This window comes from Poeciliopsis prolifica, unplaced genomic scaffold, assembly GCF_027474105.1.
Source record: "Poeciliopsis prolifica strain line A6 unplaced genomic scaffold, Auburn_PproV2 SCAFFOLD014, whole genome shotgun sequence".
Classification (NCBI taxonomy): domain Eukaryota; kingdom Metazoa; phylum Chordata; class Actinopteri; order Cyprinodontiformes; family Poeciliidae; genus Poeciliopsis; species Poeciliopsis prolifica.
In genome coordinates, this window is record NW_026562389.1 from 4045245 (window position 1) to 4065066 (window position 19822).

The following is a 19822-nucleotide window of genomic DNA, read 5'->3' on the forward strand; positions in this document are numbered from 1 at the left end:
GCAGATTCTGGTCAGAATTCAAAAATCTTGCCTCAATGCATTCAGTCAATACTCCATACATTAGCACTGTTTCTAATGTGTGCATCTTTAAAACCAATTTAGAACAAAGAACAATTTAAAACATGACTGGATTCTTGTTTACAAAATATAAAGAAATAAGGGATGACTCACTGTAATTTTCAAATGCTATAATCTGAATAAACATTCCTCTTAAAAGGTGACAGCCTGGATCAGCTACGAGCGACCAGTATGCAAATAAATTATAGTCACAGCTGCTTACAGAGTATGGCCAATGTCTGCAGCAGGCTATCTAAACTCTGCCAAACAGGCTTATGCTTTTTTTTTCTGGCTTATGCTGCAAATGGTTTAGGCTGGCTTTGCTTTCAGGAACATTGTCTGCTCTTCTCATCCTTATGCATGACATGTGACTCCATGAAAGTTAAAGGAGGGACAAAACAAATATGGGCTTTACATTAACTTCTGGCCCACATATAAGTCATAATAAAATTCATCAGGGAATGCTACCTATTCCGGCACCCACATATGCACAACATATTTTGCACTTTCGTAAATACACCAAGTTTCTCGCTTTCCTAAAACCCAACAAAGTTTTACTCTTCTCTGGACAAAACAGTCTACTTCCCCTAAAAAATATAAAATGTTTATCCATTTTCAGTCTGTAGAACCCTCCGTCTGGTTCGGCATTCAGGGAGAAGAGCTAACTCAAATCTTTTCCGTTATTTTGTGAATTTTAAGACGCTGCATTTCTATGTGCTCAAAATCTGTAACAAATAACCACAGAAATAAAGTCAAGTAAAAGTAACGAAAGAAAGTACCTTAGGTTGATGCTCTATTCTGTAAGGTGTCTGCTGGAACTGACGGATCTCTCTGATGATGTGTGAGATCTAATGAAAATGTAAAAACAACTACTACTAAAAAACAGAGTCCCAATGTATTTATTATTTGGTTAAACCACAATGCTCACCATCCTCATTTTGGAGAAATTAACAAGACCCTCCTCAGTAAAATTGGGAGTTCCTTCCTCGATAAAGGCCAAGTCTGTCAGATACATTCCCAGGTACGGCACACAAGGAGGGTTGCAGCTGCATGACGGACGTTTGAAAATAAAACAGCTTCAGAAATTCACATACATGTCTCATGTGTCATAATAATTTTACATATTGATGCATTTGAACTGTTTTCTTTCAGGTTGGGGTATTTTACAGTATACAAATCCAATAACTTAAAAAAAGGGCAGATTAAAGTTACCTTTTGTTTTTTTTTTTCTCTTTTGGATAAGGACAGTGTCTTACTTTTTCAGCGTCTCCCTCAAGTTTTTAAATCTTCCCTCAGAGGACACGGTCTTCTGCAGTTTGTCCATCAGAGCTTTAGTCTGGAAAATACAACAAACACACAAAGACATTTATTTTAAAAGCATTTCTGCAAACAGCACAAAACAAATATGGGCTTTACATTAACTTCTGGCCCACATATAAGTCATAATAAAATTCATATTTATTGTCTTTCAGTGAATTACAATCTATCTTGGGATTAGAAAAATATAAATGTACTCTGTTTTGTATTTTTGTAATTGTCATAATTGTAATTTTTAGGATTCACATTTAGGCTCGCATTAGAAGTCATAGCTTAATGACATGTTGTACTATGTGGATAGTTTAAAATGCTTATTGCATGTTGTTTGTACCTGTTTGCTGACTTTAGCCCATGTCTTCTTCAGACGGTAGATGGCGCTGCGATTGAGTGCAGACGTGATCTCCAGCACTCCGTTGTAGTTGTTCAGACAGCGGCAGATGTCCGCAACGGCGACCCACTTCTCAATGGAGCTCGCTCTGGAGCCAACATCAGTGTGGCTCATAATCTGGGATGCCACAAGGTTACTCATCTGCAAAGGAAGTGGAAAGGTTTTAAAGCACCGAGTGGGCCCTCAAGATAAATAAGACACATTTTTCACAGAGGCACAAGTTACATCATTGAAATGTTGACTGGTTTTCATGATGTAGGGAGTCCTTTCAGTCTTATCGACCTTCATCCAGCCCTGGCCCAGGAACTCTCTGGCAGAGAGGAGACAAAGACAAACTTCTGAGCTCAGATCAACTTGTTAATCCCGCCTGTCCTGGAAGTCTTACAGATGTTTTCCTCTGGGGTCTGACTGCTTTGTCATAATTTACAGAGGAATTTTAAACCACTTAACTCTGACAAACTAATTTATTAATAGACAGGTCTCTGAACTCTGTAATTTATGGACTATAGAATGTTAATGTTTTCTCACAAGACATCTAAAATAGAGCGTTATGAAAGGACTGACTCGTAGGGAATGCTCCTGAAGACAATGTGATCCAGCAGAGTGATCTGCTCAGCCAGCTCCATCGCAGAGAGAGACTCAAAACACTCAGCCTTTGGACAGTCTGCCTGAACACACACACACAGAAACAAACTCATAAACAAGCATAAATAGCAAGATATAAATGTCTAATACAGGGAGCAACTGTGATGGATATGAGAAGTGACAGCCAACCTTCCCCTGTTGACTGACAGTCAGGAAGAGGGAGATCTGACCCCTTCTGCCTGCAGGACAGGACAATGAGGACTGACCAAGACTTTTCACCTCTTACATGTTCCAAGTCACATAAACCTTTGTGTAATTTTATGTGAATCGAATAAGTTTGGAGTGAATTTGTCCCAATCCTTAGTATAAACTCTAATGATTTATTTTTATTTCAGTTACAGTTGAAAATCAGTGGCTGTTGGAGAAGGTGTGTTCAGGGCATGTGGGACATTTTGAATGGGATTTCTTATGGCTTTTTTTAAATAAAGGCTTTTATTTCTTGCTACTTTTCCACATTGGTCAGACTTATTAAGTGTCCAACAAATAGCTGTCACGTCAATGGATCTTACCATCTGAACTATGGATCTATATTCAAAGCTTGTGATTATGTTTAATAACATAACTCTGCTTAAAATTCTCCAGAAATGTATCTATGCTGTCTGCTTTGTTTCATGATATTCATGCTGCTGTTTGTTCACTAATGTTTTCCAAAAAACCTGAGACTTTCACAGAATAGCTATATTTATACTGAGATCAAATTACACTGAGGTGGGCTCAATTTATTGGCTTAATTAAAAAGAGGTTGCAGCAAATTTTGTTTTGGTTTATTGAAGAAAAAGGGGACTGAATAAAAATGTGTGACAAACTAAACTTTTTATTTGTAAAAAGTTCACATCGGGTCAAAAATTTGTAAATTATTTTGTCTTGCTCTATCGTATCAAATTCTAATTTATTATACTGAAGCTTGGTCTTGTTCTGTGACAAAATGTAAAAACATTGGGGTATGAAGAGTTTTTTTCAGTTTTTCAGTGTTTTTGATTTAGAGAATACAGTATTTTGCAACATTATTAAGAATTTATAAAGGCACCAGCAGGGTGCCTTAAAGCCATTAATCAAAATTAAATGGTGTATTAACTTAGGCTGTAGCTGATGAGGGCAATATTTAGCAATATGCAGGGAATTATTGCAGGATAAAAAGTTTAAAAATGATTTATTTTCTCATAAAATCTGTCATTAAATGCTCTCGGTATCTTACCATCTGTAAAATATCCTCTATCCTCAACTGGGCATCCTCCTGCTCGTCTTGAGAAAGGGCACTGGGAGACAAAAAAAATTCAAAGGACAAGAAAAGATGTTGATCAAAATTTCATTTAAAAGAATAATCCGTCTCGTGAAAGAGACGGATTGTTTCCTTTAATTCAGTTACTGGTGATGTGTGCTTGTGTCGCACCTTAATATGTTGGCAGTTGCTTTTCTCTCCTGGGGCAGGAGGTCTGGATCTCGCAGCACCTCCTCCAGGAGATAAATCACCGACATCTTCAGCTCCCCGTTCATCTCAAAGTCCTAATCACAAAGACAAATAGACGCCTAGACTGAGCACGCTCGTCCTGAAGACACCAACCTAAAACTACTGTAGCTTTTCCACTCTGTCCAGCTGCAGCGAGTCAAGCATCTGGAACTAGTTGTGTCTCAAATATTTCTAGACGCTTGAGCATTTTTCGAACCATCCAGAATCCCCTCCGTCCTTATAGTCTTTACACCTTTTTATGCTGCAAACTCCCATTTAACTCCCATCTCAACTCTAGTTCAAAGGTCAGCATTCAATCTCTTTTTGCTCTTTAGTCAGAAGAGCAAAAAGACCGTAGGGTATGTTGGAGCTCTGCTGCGTGTTAATAAACCTACTTAAGCTGGCATGTCATCGCAGAATTTTGTATTATTGAAGAAACAGATCAATGCAGTTAGCCTAGAAGGACCTCAGCGCAGAGTCAGGCAATTACCTTGATGTTCAACTCATTAAACAATGGCCGTTTCGCAGAGAGAGGCTGTCCGGCTGAAACAGCAACAATATGCTGTGTGTGTGTCTGCGTGGGCTTGTGAGCCGTTTATATTTTTCAGTAGAGAGCAGCGGAGCGGCAAGAGAACCCATCAGTCACCTGCTTTAATTAGACCACACAGATGCAGGAACACAAGCAGGAACAGTCAGACCTGCACACAGCAGTGGGTGTAAACAAACCTGCGAGTGTTTGGAGACCCAGTGACGCAGCACATTGAGCACTCTGTTGGTTGCAGCTCTGCGGATGATGAACTCTTTATCACAGGTCCTCTCAGAGTTAGTAAACACTGCGAGGGAGAATGAACACAGGTGACAAAATTCCTCACGCGTGAGAATTTCATATCAGCAGTGCTGCTACAGATTAGATGTTTACCTGAGGCAAATCCACTGGTCTCAATGTTATGACTCACTTATCATAAACGTAAACTCAGTTAAATGAAAAGCTGTTCTGTGGTCAGAAAAATAAAACAAAATAAAACAAAAAATGAATAATTATTTTTATTTTTATTAGCCACTCTTCAAAATGGGAAAGAGAAGAGAAAGGGTCCGTTTTTAGAGTTCAGGAAATGTTCAAAATGATCTCCTTCATGTAAGAGCTTTCTTATCTTCAGTCAGAGCGATAACTTACAGTGAAAATGAGAAATTAAAGAAAACCTACTGAAGTCATTTAAACTGGATTTGGCATAAAACAAGTGATGAACATGTGGAAAATAAGAACTTCTGGGTTCTTCTGATGCGCTTGGCAAGTTTTTCTTCTCAAGTACCTCAAAGACCTTTTATAGAGCATTGATTTATGGACTCCTTGAAACACCAGAAACCTTCCAATTCAATAAAATTGGAAGCTTTTCCAGTAGTACAATGATTTGTAAATCACGTTTCTCTAGCTCAAAATCCAACCTCTTCAATAAAGTTTGAACTGTTCAGTATGTTTAATGCTAATGCACTGAACATGTATTCATAGTAGAGCTTTTTTCAAACATTTCCCAGGTAACACAATAAATATGAACTTCACTGTATATTTTTTAAAACAACTTTAATATGTAATACAAACACAGAATTCCTTCAAACGCTTCTTTAATGGCTTACGGTTCGCTATGGCTATAAAAAAAATCTTCAAGCATTTATCATAACTTTAAATATTTTCTAATTTTATGTGAACATTCCAGACTTTCTCATATTTTATTATTATATACTTGGAACCAGAAAACTAACATTAGTGCAGGGTAAATTAAAGTGTTTCTACTGTTTTGTTTTGTTGGTTTTGAATAAATATTAATGCTAAACAAACTAATGTTTCATTGAAACATCAGAGCTCCTTGAATTCATCCTCACACGAGTGACAAATAAAAACCTGCATGGGCAAATAATTCTATAGTTTAGCTTTCTAATTTTATTAAAGGTTATGCAATAAATCATTCAGTTCAAAGCTCGGCAGTAGGTTTCTGTACTCTGTGTGCCTTTTGTGTGTTTACCTGGTGGGGTACCATGTCCTGCTGCTGCAGTTGCAATTGCAAACGCTGAGGCAGGAGAGACGGAGCAGCGTGAATTCTCCCCCGACTGAACTGCAGACACAAAGACACATAATTATTATCAGCAGCAGCAGCAACACAGTTGGTTGTTTCTGCTGTTGCAGTTCAAGAGAAAGGAGTGCGTTAAATGACCTCTTCTGACAGCACATCAGGATTACACTGGCTCCAAATAAATCACTTGACGTTATGAGTCATAAGTTTACTCGAAGATTAAAATGTTGTCCACTGAGATCATTCTTCTGTTGTAGTGATTGTTGTAGTCATTTTTACGTCAACCTTAATTACAGCCTGATGAGAAGCAATGTGTTTAGTAATTGCACCACAAAAAGAAAAAATAAAATAAAAGAATGTTTTATTTATTTAGAATTAAAAGACTTGAACTTAAAACTGAGGAGCAAAACATTAACTTTTTTATTTGGAAAGGTCAAAGTTTCAACAAATTTTATTCAGCTTGTCCATTTGAATTTTAAAAACGGTTTCACAAAGAACATTGTGTGACAGATTAGTCCTGCTGAGTTAAATGTTATCTGAAAATTTAAAAATAATCCATTTCATAAATGTTTGACTAATCATAATTCTGCTTGTTCACTGCAAATTTGTGTTGAATATCAAGTTTCATGGAAAGTTTTTATAAACAAAGAAGAAAAAAACAGGCAAAGCAGTAATTTTGTCTCCAGATAAAAAGATGAATACAGAATTGAAATCACTTCCAAATTAAATCTTAAAATTGAAAACAAAAATCACAGTCATCATCAGTCTAAAAACAGTGATTAAGTTTGCAGCAATTCACTTTACAGATTACCATGCACTCTACTAGGTTCACTGCATGCAATACAGCTATTTTAAGCATTTTGTTGATCAGTTGTTGCCACCATTTGAATTTGAGTTTTGTGTCAGGCTGCGGCAGCAGAGGTCTTGATCGGCTCACTAACCGGGCGGCGGCAGAGCGCTGCCATCCTGGCACTGTGGCGTAACCATGTGCAATAAGGCCCACAAACACACCCACGGATTTACCTCCAGGCTGTCTGTAGCGGAGGTGGCGTGGTGTGGAGGGAGAGCGACACGGAGACATGTCTCCTGCCTCGCTGTTCTGCGGAGACTCTGGAATGATTTTCTCCAGCGACACAGATTCCAGCACAGCTAGACAGAAAATTCAGATCAGGAGAAAAAGCACAATAAATGACAGCACTGCTTATAATGATGAACATTAATGCTGCAGTTATACAGGACAAAATGTATAACGATAAAACTTTTTTTATGTAATTATGATGACATCCTTCTATTGACACACTATATATTTATTATTTGCAAACATTGGTTTGGGATTTTACTGACTTATATATTTGATTAATTTGAAGCAAAACATGCATTTAAGTGAGATGGATGACATGTTCAAAAAACGACACCGACCAGAACAGGAACAATTTGACATTTCTCAATATATGAGAAGCTCATTCTCAGAAATTTTTATTTGTAGAAATTTCCTTACTCATAAAGAACATCTGCCTTATTTGAATGGTGTGTTTGGAATGTTCTCTGGTCTTTCTTATTTTAGAGGTGTTACAGAAGAAAGTTCCTGCTACAGACTTAAAAAACTGTCTGTCTATACCCTTGCAGTGGGAAGTTGAGGGTTTGATTGCAGATTTTTCTCCTGCCACATGTTGATGTGTTCGAATGTGACCATTAGTGAGTGTGGCTACATCAGCGTAGCTCTAGCATAAAGAGCTATTTTCCCTTTGGACACTTGGAGGTTGTAATAAGTTGAGGGAAACTCTGACATACTTCTCCGAATGCTCCGTCTCAGTTTTCCACAGAAAGGATCGATCCGCGGAGCCTCCTCCCCGTCGGCTGCTGAGATGGGACTTTGGTCAGGCGAGGAGGGAGTCAGAGGATCCTGTGACGGTTTGCAGTTGTTGGGAGGAGGAGAGGTGGAAGAGGAAGGTGGAGAGGTAGCAGTCGGGGTTGGGGTTTGAGGCGTGGGAGTTTGAGGGGTCTGGGCAGAAGTAGGGCTACTGGCAGCCGACTGGGAGCTGCTGTGGTTGAAGTTTAAGTTGGACAGAGGAGACGACAGGTCGAGGCCTCCCACCCTGGCAGTGATGGGGGAGTGAAGAGAAAGCTTTCGGATCCGGACGGGGGAAGAGGTGCGGGACTGGATGGATAACGGAGGAGGAGACGAGAACTTGCGGCAGAGACGAGGAGAACTATTGTTCGTGTTGTCAGTGCCTCTGTTGTTTTGGTTTGTGGCAAAAAACAACTCCAAGGACCTGGAGAGAGGATACAAACAATATGTTAGCAAAATAATAAGATATTAAAAAAGCAATAAAGAAAGAGTTCAGGAGGGAAAAAGAGAAAACAAAAATAATTGCAGCAGTGTGGAAGATTGTTCTCTCATTATAAACCCTTTTTCTTTTAACACGAGAAAAGTTGTATTGGGGCTGGGATATTTCCTTAAAGTGAAGATTTTACAGAAAACTGGAAGGGCTTCAAGCTTCCTGTTATTAGATTTCTTCAGATTGATTTGTATTGAGCCTTTCAGAGCGGACAAAGGGTGTTAGAGCAGTGACAAATTCTTCATTGTTGCACTTCTGTAACCCAGCACACTGAACTGAAAAAATAAAAACATTTTCCAGGTTATTCTGGTGACTGCCACCTTTAATTCCCCCAATGTTTAAATTCATATCTTTTAAGATAGACAGTTATCATCAGTTTATGCAGTTTATCCTTGAGAGGCTTTATAGCAGCTGCCAAGATGGCTTGGTTTTTACGGCGTGACATTTTTCACGATTAATTTTCACTCTCGCTAGAGTTTGTGTTGTGCCGTTTATTTTCACAAACAAGACGTAATTGGTTTGAAAGAGTGCACACATTTACACTTGTAAGAATACACACATTATAATGTTTCTTTAAAATAGTCAGCATGTTATATCACATTTATAAGGTAAATATCCACTTATACTTATACAAACTTAATCTCAAACTGTAAACTGGAGAAAGACCTGGTGTTTTTAATTTATTGGGGAAATATTACAATGTTAGGAAGTAATAACAAACTCACCCAAGGAACAAAGTTTGTTCAGTTAAATTCGATTAGAATAGAACTGAAATATCCTTTATTGCCCCACAGTGGGGAAACATTTAGCAACAGGACATCACTTACTCTGCCTCTATCACATTTTATGAAATTGGAGCACAAAGAGAATGAGTTCAAACATTCTGCTTTGCAAAGTCTCTGCAGTTTTTTTCTCAGGCTTCCCACTCATGTTTAAGAGAATTTATGTATGGGAACCAAGCTAGTCCTGGAAGGCATTGACTTTGTGTTTGATGAACCATTTTTGTGTTGATTTAGCCATATTTCTAAGTTGGTATGGAAGTGAATTGGAAGAGATAGAAACCTGGAGTGACTTTAAACAGGCCTCCCCTGTCTGCTTGAAAATTTTCCAGTGATGCTGAATTTAAAGATTGTCCAAAGAAGAGAAAATCGTCACTGTGATGATCAAGACTCTTGCATGTGATCACACATGCATGGTGGGAGTTTTTGCTGTAAAAGGCAACATAATTAGTTATTGGGTTTGTTTTGAATGTCTTCTTTACCTTCTATCAGATCTGTCACACTACTTAGTTTAAACGTGCAGGCAGATATTGTTACAAAGCCCGCTGTCAGTGAACAGTAATGTAATAGTCTGCTTGACTTTTTTTTAATGAAAAAATAAACATTTTCCTTACGAAACTGTTTAATATTATTTTGACCAAATATTAACCAGTTATAATGTCACCTCATGAACATTTAACTTTTCTACTACTGTATTACCAAGTAATTTGTTGATAGATATTGGATGACAGTAATGTAAAAAGACAAAAAATTATCATTCCGGTGCTTAGTACACAATTTCTATGTTTACATAAAACTGTTCTAGATCAGAAAATATGGATATTTTCTAATATTTAAGGTCAGGATCAAATTAGAGTCAATCCTGTGTTTTCTACAGATAAATGTAAAAAACATCTTCCTTAAGTCTGAGAGCCACCACAGGTTTGGTATTTGATACTGTGCCAGAAACATGAAATCTGTTGTCAAATGGAAAATAAAACATTTGGTTATTGCAGTTCAGGGAGTCGAGTCAAAATTGGTTTATGGGTAGAGTTATCATGCAAAGGCAAACACAGGCATCTTCTGTTTGTACGAGTCTCTCTTGCAGATCCAAAACAGAGAACAAGATGCATCTTAAAAAGAAATGAAAAGCTGGAGAGGGGAAGACGCATGAAGAACATGAAGAAGTAATGATAAGCTGAAGAGCAATAAGCAGAGTAAGAAAATGCAAACTTAAGGTGATTAATATCTTACTGATTTTTTTTATGGGTATAACAATTTGTTGGAAATAAAACATCAGCAGAAAGTGATATTCCACTGAAAACATGCTTTTGGATTAATGCAGCCTTTACACATTAAAATACATTCAGATTTCCCTTCATTTCTTTATTGATGATTCATTATAATGAATCATCAATTCATTATAATTGATGATTCAGATGGAGAGCTCTCCATGCAGATGGAGAGTTACAATCCCAGTCAGTCATTCAGATAAATTCTCAGTCAGAATTAGTAAAAGCTAGAGCCATGTATTAGTTCAGTATCAGACCATGACCAGAAGAGAGAAGAAGCAGGCAGGAGAAAGTGCAGCAGAGTCAACAGAGAAAAGACCAAGTTACTTGGACTGATCCATGGCTATCTTCTTGATCTTCAGACTGTAGTCAGGACAGATGGATGAGATGGACAGACGGTCAAATGAGTGGCGCTGCACCCTGGAATATGTGGGGACAAGAGAGACGAATGACAAAAAAATGATTTAATGTCGGGATGGAACGGCTGAATTGAGACAGAAATCCAAGTGATGGAAGATGGTCAGAGGGATGATGTTGGAAGAGTGATGAATAAATCTCTCTTGGAGAGAAGTTGTGCCTGAGGAAGGAGCAGACACTGTGAGACAGAGAACAGCAGGGCACAGGAAATATTAAGATGATCTGTGGCCACATGGGAGGAAACCCAACCACATCATTTTACTTTTCTGGAGAATCTGTTTCAGTTAAAACCCGATATTATATTTTTCAAAGTGAAACTTTTCTTACTTTCTGACATCAAATAAAAATTTTTTTGTCATGGTCAGTCAGAATTTAGAGAGATTCTTATTATCTCCTTGCATTTCTTTCCCTAAATCTACTGGAATTACAAGGCCTTTAAAGAACTAGTGAAGGCCAAGCTGAAAGAAAAGAAGACAAAAGCAAAGAGATTGTTTAGATGTTCATGGAAAGAAAATGTATTGGAAGGACTTTCTCATTTAAATAATGTTTAACTTAATTAAATGCAGCGAGTGGGTTGGGTGCAAGTTTCACCTACCTCAGGAAATCAAATTACTCCAAAAATGGAGCAATAATTTGATTTTAATTTGATTTTAGTACTTTATTATTTAAAATACTTGATAGCTAAATCATAAAGCTAAAAAAGCTCAAAACGGGAACTTCGCTGTCATCTTATGTTTGTTTCCCAGGGGAGAATGATGCATTTTCCTGGAACATAGTAGCGTTTTATACCACAATAAAGTTACTTTGTTACCTTCAGTTGTAACATAGTAACTTTGCTGTCAGTTGTAACAACTGAAAATAAGTTTGACTTTCCATCTTATCTGATGTCTGAAATTGGCCTCTGTCTCTTTAAGAAGCTCCTAACCTTTCCAACATCATCACAGAAATGCTTCTTCTTGATGCTGTTTAAATCAGTTCTTAGTATTGGACTGAGAAGTAATGAACTCAGCAGACTTGCAGCTCCATCAGGTATTTGCTAACATCTGCCAAGAGGAGATAAGGTTATAACAAGATAAAAAGCTCAGTAGAATCGATTTTGCACAATACCCACCCTTCCATCTTTTAAAATTGTCCTGTTTTACATTCACGTATATTGCATTGCACACAATGCAACATTGATTTTACTTCTAATGTAAGTGATTAACTCAAAATATAGATTAGTAATGATATTTTATTGTTCTTAAGGGTAAATCAGATTTGACTAAGCTCGATTTGATTGCTTAACCTTTATATAATATAACACATTTAATGGTGCATCTCTACTACTGATCTGCTTAAAGCAAATCCTAAAATAACCATCCCTACCTCCATGTGACAGGCTTACCAGAAAATTGTTAAAATAATAAAGATACAGTTTAGACAAATCATGCTTTCTGTACAATACAGCTTTAATTTAATCTCTTTGGATAAGCATGTATTAAATCTTAAAATCTAGAAAAACTGCAAACATACAACTATGTTTCTTGTGTGCATCTAATGCTCAAGTGCTTCCTTCTGGTTCTCATCCAGTGAAGGCAGCCACAAGTCATGAGGAGTTAAGTAACTATGTCCTTTGGCACAAAAAAAAACACAAACTTTTCAGCTGAGCAGAAATGTGGTCGGAGCATAAACACCCTGCATCTCAGATGCAGCCAGCGTTAAAATGAGACTTAGATTGAATATCATGTGACACACAGCAGATTTTTATGTTGATGCCAAACAAAATTTGTTGAGGCATCTGTCCTGCTGGCCCTTCAGATACAAACATTGCCTGTTCAAGCTGGCTGGCTTAATCTTGTCATGTGTAAAGTCAAAACCTGATTCTTACATTTTAAAGAGAAATAATGCAATCCCTGCAGCAAATGTGTGTTGTATGACCAAAGGCATGACTGGATATTTGTATGTGTAAATAGTAAGACCTGATGGGTATGGAGGAAAAGGGCTTCTTGTAGATGTCAGCCAGTTTGTCCATGACCACGGTTGCTGTGGTGAAGATCCTGTATGTGTGCAGGAAGGTGTTCAGGAAGTCTATAGAGAGGAAGCGCAGGTCCGTCAGCCGCTCCAGCAGCCGCTCCACACTCGCGTAACGGATCTGGGGGACCTTGCAGGAGTTGAGCGTCTTGCTGAAGCAAATGTCAATATCATCTTTATGGAGGCGTACATCGGATCTGATGAATACACACACACGCGCGCGCACACACACACGGACACAAACACAAAACAGCATGTGGGTGACTGCAGGGCAGCTGAGCAAGAAAACTGTATTAAATGCAACTGAGCAAAAATAAGGTTAAGCCAATAAAGAGAGAAATAAAAATGAAAACTACAAATTAAAAAGAAACAAACATAATACATAAAACTTTGACTTCAAACAATTACTTTTTCACATGAACATGGATCTAGTATCAAAATGGTCACAAAACTTTTAGATGTAAAAGCATCTTGGTAATTGTGATTATGATTGTTACATGCTCTCTTAAGTGTCCAAATTTTCAACCAATAAGTGAAGATGACATATTTGTCTTATCTTACTGAGGTTTTCATTTCTATAACTAGGCATGGGCTGGTATGACAATCTTTATATCCCTGCATAAAATGACAGTGGTTGCACAAATTTGACATATTATCATAAACATTTAAAAGAGGAAAATATAAGATGATGCAGCTGTTTTTGTTTTAGTCCCTTATCTAAGGTTTTGTGCTTTTGTTATCTATTTTTTGAGGGGAGAAGAAAAGAGAGCCTTCTGCAAAGGGATGTTTTGTACTCGCTTTGATTCTCAGTAATTTTGTTATTTGTCCACAGTGCACATTAGCTATATTTGGCTACGGGACTGCAATAAATGGTTTAAACCAGCAGGTCAAATTTTAAATTACAAAGCGGCTTTATTGCACAAAATGCCCTCCTTTAATGTTCTCCAAGGAGTAACTCTTTCTTCCTTATGTTCCTGAAGAGTTTAGCGTTTGTATATGAAAATTGTGCATGAAGGCCGGATTTTAAATAAGTCAGGCTGACAGCATAGGTTTCATCAGCTGTTTAACAGACATGGAAGCTCATAACTTTCAAAAAAGTATTAAGTTTGTAATGGGCTCATTTAGACTCATTTTACGTTCCTACTAACTGACCTGTGAGAAAAAAGTGCAGTGGAAAAAAAAGCTGTGCTAAGCAACGGGTGGTAGAGAGGGGATCAGAGCATGCAACAGAAAGTAAAATCTAAGATAAAATTCTTAGATAATCTCATTAAAATAAACCAGCTTCATTAAAGGTTTCGCCTGACATTTTACTTTCTAATTTGTAGGTCTAGCTCAGAGGTCAGCAACTTCAGTCCTCGAGTTCAAATACCCTGCAACCTTTGGAGGCATCTGTGTTCTATCACATTAATATCAAATACATTTTTAGTGATCAGGCTTTTGCAAAAAAGCAGAGGTTAATGAGCCTTTTGATTCAGGGGATTTTCAACAAGGACGAATGCAAAAGTTGCAGGACTCAAGAGCTGGAATTGCAGATATTGCAAACTGGCCCATGCCTATTTAAAATCCAAACTTGTGTCAATTTTGAAACTAATTCCTCTCCATAGCACTCTACTTTGAGCATGCAACTTGTTCTAGGTGCATAGCATGAAGATATGTGTGCTTTTCTTCACACAAAGATACTTACTTGATCATATAAGGCACAGTGACCTTAGAGTTTTCCTCAAACACACTCGTCATCAAGCCATTACAGCGGATATTGTCGATGCACTGTAAGTATACAGAGAACAACAATGAACCAAAGGCAAAATATTTTCTAAACATTATAACTGGTGGAGAGAGCAATAGAAAACATCCCAATGTAGTTCAACCTGTTTTATTGTATTTCATATTTCCTGCTCTAAATTATTACAAAGGTAGGATTAATAAGAATATGTTAAGACAAGAAAGCAATTTATAAATCCATCATTGTATTCTATGTGACAAGAACTAATCTAGTGTACCATGCTTGTATGCTGTTACCTTGTTTGTGAAGCACAGAGGCAGCGAGCCCAGGGGAACGGCACCACTCTCTGTTTACTCATCACTAAGCCCCCTCAATGCCCAGCGGAGACATGCTCTTGCTGTTTGGAGGTGTTCTTGTTATTATGTGTTTGTATGGATCTGTGTTGGTGTATTACCTGGCTAATATCACTGGTCCATGCAGCCTTCTCCTGCCGCGACGGTGCCAGCAGCACCACAGTAAATGAAGGCGAGTCTGATGGCTCCACCACCAACTTAAAGTCCAGCTGACCAAACACCTGGCCAGCCGTTTTAGCTGCAATACAGAGGAAAACAATCAGTATTTCACACTTCAACATACACCTAGATGCATATGTTCCTAAATATTTATAAGGAAAACAGCAGCACTGAAGGTTAATTAGCCAAATTATATTCTGAGTATTGCTGAGGATTAGTGGTAAAATGGACCATGAATATCCACATGAATGCTATACACATAAATACAGTCTGGATTTATGTGTATAATTACCAATCCTAGAAACAAAATGAATTTTTACATAAAGGAGTTACATTTCTATAATGTGAAAAGATCAAACCATGGCATTTAAAGGGTGAACGCCTGATATTTAAAGGAAATTAATTATTGTTTGACATCTAATTAACCTTCAAAAGAGATGAAGTCTGAATAACCCAACACATAGGAGACAAAGAAAAGGAAACACTGATCTTACATTCGTCATCAGTAGCATCTGGTTCCTCTATGAGTGTGCAGTCAATAAGGGACAAAACCCCACCTTGCTGTTAGGAAAAAACAGGAAGAAAAAACATTCTAGATTCCTTTCCCTACTCATGTGTTGTTGCAGAACACAGTGTAACAAAGATGTCACCTTCAGGAGGTGTAGTTTTCCACCAGAGCTGCGAGTGCAGACGAGAAAGTGTTTTGTGAAGAGAAAACACTGTCGTTCTCCCTCTTTCTTCAGGGAAAGGGAGCCGAGACGAACCTTGCTGAGCTTCCCTCGCTCCACGGACGGCAGCTGGATCAGAGAGCCTGTGGAGCAGGAGCGGCATATCACTCATCATTAAACTGACTGAAGAGAAGAAACACACACTGAACTTGTTTACCCAGGTCTCCTACATATTCTTTATGTTCAGTTTTTCGCAACTGATTTGATCAATTTATGTGATTAGAATTCAAATTCCTGCGATTGTTTATTGAGCCGCCACAACATTTCTTTGTGCATCACAGAAGCAGCTTCTCATTCTTCCAACAAACGTGCAAATACTTTTAGACGTTTACCAATTGCTTCCACACAATTCTCTGCTGCTTTATGACAGTGTTATATACTTAAGTCATGTCAGTCAAAATGAACAATAGCTATGAATGAATGCTAACTAGTCATTCCCTCTAAAACTCATCGCATACATGTGTCACTACAAACAAATTTTATTTAAACAGGTGTCAAAATCTGCCAACTTTTTTTTAATCGTTCTTTCCTTTCCAAAACTGAACAATTTTTGTCAGGAGAAACTCAGTTTTTGTGAATGATATTGTTTACAATTGTCACAATTTAGTCCAAAGGTTGTTTATTGTGTTTGGTGTGAATAAGTTTATGCTTTTCTTTTGCATAAAGCTATGAACAAATGAGAGCTGCAAATGAAATGTGTTTAGTGCCTTGTCCTTATTTACTTCACTAAATCCATTAACTTGTAACTTCTAAATGTAGAGTCCAAATAGCTGTGCAAAAACTATAAAGTGCTGTGTTGAGAAGTTTTAGGGTCCATCATTAAGATTTGACTTTCATTGACATAAACATTTGCTTTTGAGGAATGAACTATGCATTTTAGGTTTGGTAGTTTGTTCTCATTGTTTTGAAAAATGTACAAGATGTTGTGCAAATGTTAACAAAGATGCAAGACATGCACTAAAATTAATTTTTGGGGGCATATTTTTTACTACAGTGAGCCTCTGAATGGACAAATAAATAAAAGGATGGGAAGATGCATTGCTGAACAAATGGAGAGACATGGACGGACGGACAGATGGATGAAATATTTCTTTACATTCTGAAACCAAAAACCAAATTCCCCACTTTTCTAGACTGAGAGGAAACCAGCTTTACTAAATGCCTTTGAGTGTTTAGAGAATTTTTGTGAAGGATTAAAAACATGGTCCGAATCAGAAAAAACAAACCACTTCTGATGACTCAGCTATACAGAGGGAAAAACTCGGCCTGATTTCCTAGGACAGTTTAACATGCCTTTCACGACTTGTAGATCTCTCCCAGCCAACAGAATTGATAATAAAACCACTGACAGGTAAATCACATTGACTATTTGGTTACAACACGTTGTTCTGCTGGGAAATCTTGGTTCCTGGTATCCATCACCTATTTCAAGGCAGCACCACTCCCAGATGACATCGCCCCTCTTAACAAGACTGTGTGTTTCACCACATGGTAGAGACAGCTCAACAAGCATAAGATCCTAATCTGTAGGATCAAGTGGAAAACCCAATCATCAAAAAGAAAATCCTGCAACCCATAGTCACCTGCTGCTATTTTCCAAAAGCCAAACACCACAGGATGCCCACAAAGGTTCTCTATAAATGCCACAAGGGGCTGCGGCTGTTTTTCACAGCACAACATCAGACAAGTAGTTTCATTACTGCTGCTAAATGAGAAAATTTTATCTAATTTCACTAATCTGAGTAAATTTGATCATTTATGTTGTCATAAAACAGTAGAAAGCTGTTATCAGGTTTCTACACTTTGAATTACAATTAGAGCATCCAGGATGAACACCAGAGTCCATATTGAATTAATGTAACTCAATAACTCCTCAACATAATTCAGTTTTGAAAGATTGCATTTTTATAATTACTTGTTGCTTAAGGTGTGCTGTGCCAAGTAAGGTATGTGGAGTAATAAAAGTAATTGAGTGGTTTTACTTTGTTAAACCAGGCAGAGCCTATGGTAAAAACATGCATGCATGTGTTTAGTTGCATACAGATGTGGAGCAACAGATGCAGGAGGGAAAACCGAACATCAAAATGCAGATTTCGACAGAATCGTATCATTTGCAAAGGGAAAGAGGAGAATCTGAGGCTCCCAAAGTATATAGTGGTGCAATTGCCAATACCAGTCAGTTACCGAAGCACCTGCCAGTCAATATAGTGAGTGGTCAGTTACATTCACGAGCCATCATCCCAATTCCTTGATAAGGTTTTAAAAAATCACTTTTGGTGTCAGTAGGAGATCCTTTGGCTGCAGCTGACAGCTATCCAGTCTGTGAGGCACACAGACGTTACACTACTGGGACAAGAGCCCAAAAAAACTGCTGTCAAAGCGCTATTTGAATGAAACAAGGAGTTTTTTGTATCAGGTAAGACACAAACTGCTGTTATGAACTGATGAAGACTCACCCTGCCTGACGAAGGTCTGGCTGGTGTCCAGCAGGATGTCACATCCTTCAACAATCATCCTCTCAATGGCCAGATTCTTCCGGATGTTTTCTGTGTCGCTAACCTCATCGTGCATCACTCTGGACACACAACAATGAAGTTATTTCAATTTTTTATAATCAGAGAGAGTAGAAAAGATGTTGAGTATTTCAGCACCTACCTAGATAATTCCTCTAATTTGGACTTGGCAAACTCAAGACTCTTGCGCTCCACATGCTCATGGGGCGTGTGGGCCAGGAGTTCGTGTAGTGTTATGATGTAACGAGGGATCTTTATGGAGTAAAGAGCATTATGGAAAAGCGAAGTTGAGTGGAGATATACATTTAATTCAGTCGTGCAAAAGTTTGTTTCCAAGCATCAGAGTGTGGCAGAGTTTATGATCTACCTGGAACATTGGGTATGTGAGAAAAGTCTCAAGCATCCTTCCTTCACAGGCAGCGTTGGACTCGTATTGTTTCAGCAGTTTGTCAAAATCTCTGTTCTGCTTACAGTTGGCTAAAACTTGAAGGCTGTACTGATGGTTACGCACAAACTCCTGGTAGATGTTTAGCATTGGCAGCAGGATGTCAAACAGGTCAGCTGGAGGTAAAAACATACAATAGAAATGCACATGCAAAAAAAAATAAAAAATCATATTTTCCCCCCATTGCTTTTGAGAACATTATCTGTCTCACTGTGAGTACGTTTGCCACAATTTCTGTTGGTAATAAGAGCAAAATTGTCTTCAGTGTTTAAAATTTTTGTGGTCAGTCCCATAACATATAAAAATATAAACATAAAATCAAACAGTTTTCAAGCATAAATTTTATTTAATTCAGCTATAAAATGATAAATCAGACAACGAGAAGAAGAAAATGTCCCCCAGGTATTTTTTCAGTAGAAGCAGCAGAATACAAATGATTTATTAGATATACTGAAATTTGAATGTCCTTACTAGAGTACATACAGTACATAATTTATGAAGCTTAACGATGCATTGAGAAAGTGTCTGGTGATTAGAAATTCATACTTTTCACCTTAATCAGCCCAAACATGCTGACTGACCAATGACTGAAAAGTTGAAAACAATATTTTTGTGCTGATTGGTGAGAATGCTGGACTGACCATTCCCTGGTCAAGCTAACAACATTCCTCAGTGTGTAAAGTTGGACAGTTTCACAAGCCATTTAATTCTCTAAGGGTTTCATTTAGGCTGCATGATAGTGAGAGAGAGCAAGACTTTCAGCCAATAACATTTAATGTGTTAATGGCTAAATGTATTAAAGCAAAGTTGTTTTTTTCCTGTACTTCAAGCATTCAATCAATGTCTACCATGGAAAATATTACATTTTGTAATGTTATTAACATTCTGCAAATCTAAAGGTGATGGTAAACTTATGCATTTTTGAGAATATAGAGACTACATTAGTAATTTTAGCCACACAAGATGGTAATTGCTTTTATAATTTGCTAAAGATTGTTTATGATTAAATTCTCTTACCATTTTCTTTTTGTTTTAAAATATCTGTGAAACTTCTCTCAAATGTAGGGTGTGACATTGCATTTTTTTCTGAAATAAATAATTAACACTTCCTCACATAAATGAGCTTTTTGCTAAATTGAAACAGAAATTGTCTAAAATCAGTATC

General features: G+C 37.6%; 1 protein-coding gene across 3 annotated transcripts in view; it reads right to left on the bottom strand.

Moving 5' to 3' along the window:
- The window catches only part of rasgrf2b (Ras protein-specific guanine nucleotide-releasing factor 2b), a 47852-nt gene that overhangs the window by 2640 nt on the left and 25390 nt on the right, over positions 1-19822 (bottom strand). Inside the window, exons 8-28 of one of the 3 annotated variants that reach the window (XM_055039725.1) lie at positions 18580-18773; positions 18355-18464; positions 18156-18274; positions 15622-15782; positions 15466-15532; positions 14914-15050; positions 14421-14503; positions 12685-12933; positions 10637-10729; positions 7712-8193; positions 6944-7069; positions 5873-5962; positions 4581-4687; positions 3798-3910; positions 3603-3663; positions 2327-2430; positions 1988-2072; positions 1706-1903; positions 1314-1393; positions 986-1103; positions 837-905 (exon numbers count right to left, since the gene is read on the bottom strand). In XM_055039725.1, coding sequence (XP_054895700.1) covers positions 837-905; positions 986-1103; positions 1314-1393; positions 1706-1903; positions 1988-2072; positions 2327-2430; positions 3603-3663; positions 3798-3910; positions 4581-4687; positions 5873-5962; positions 6944-7069; positions 7712-8193; positions 10637-10729; positions 12685-12933; positions 14421-14503; positions 14914-15050; positions 15466-15532; positions 15622-15782; positions 18156-18274; positions 18355-18464; positions 18580-18773 — 2846 coding nt within the window. The other 2 variants (XM_055039726.1, XM_055039727.1) reach the window with 2 other exon arrangements.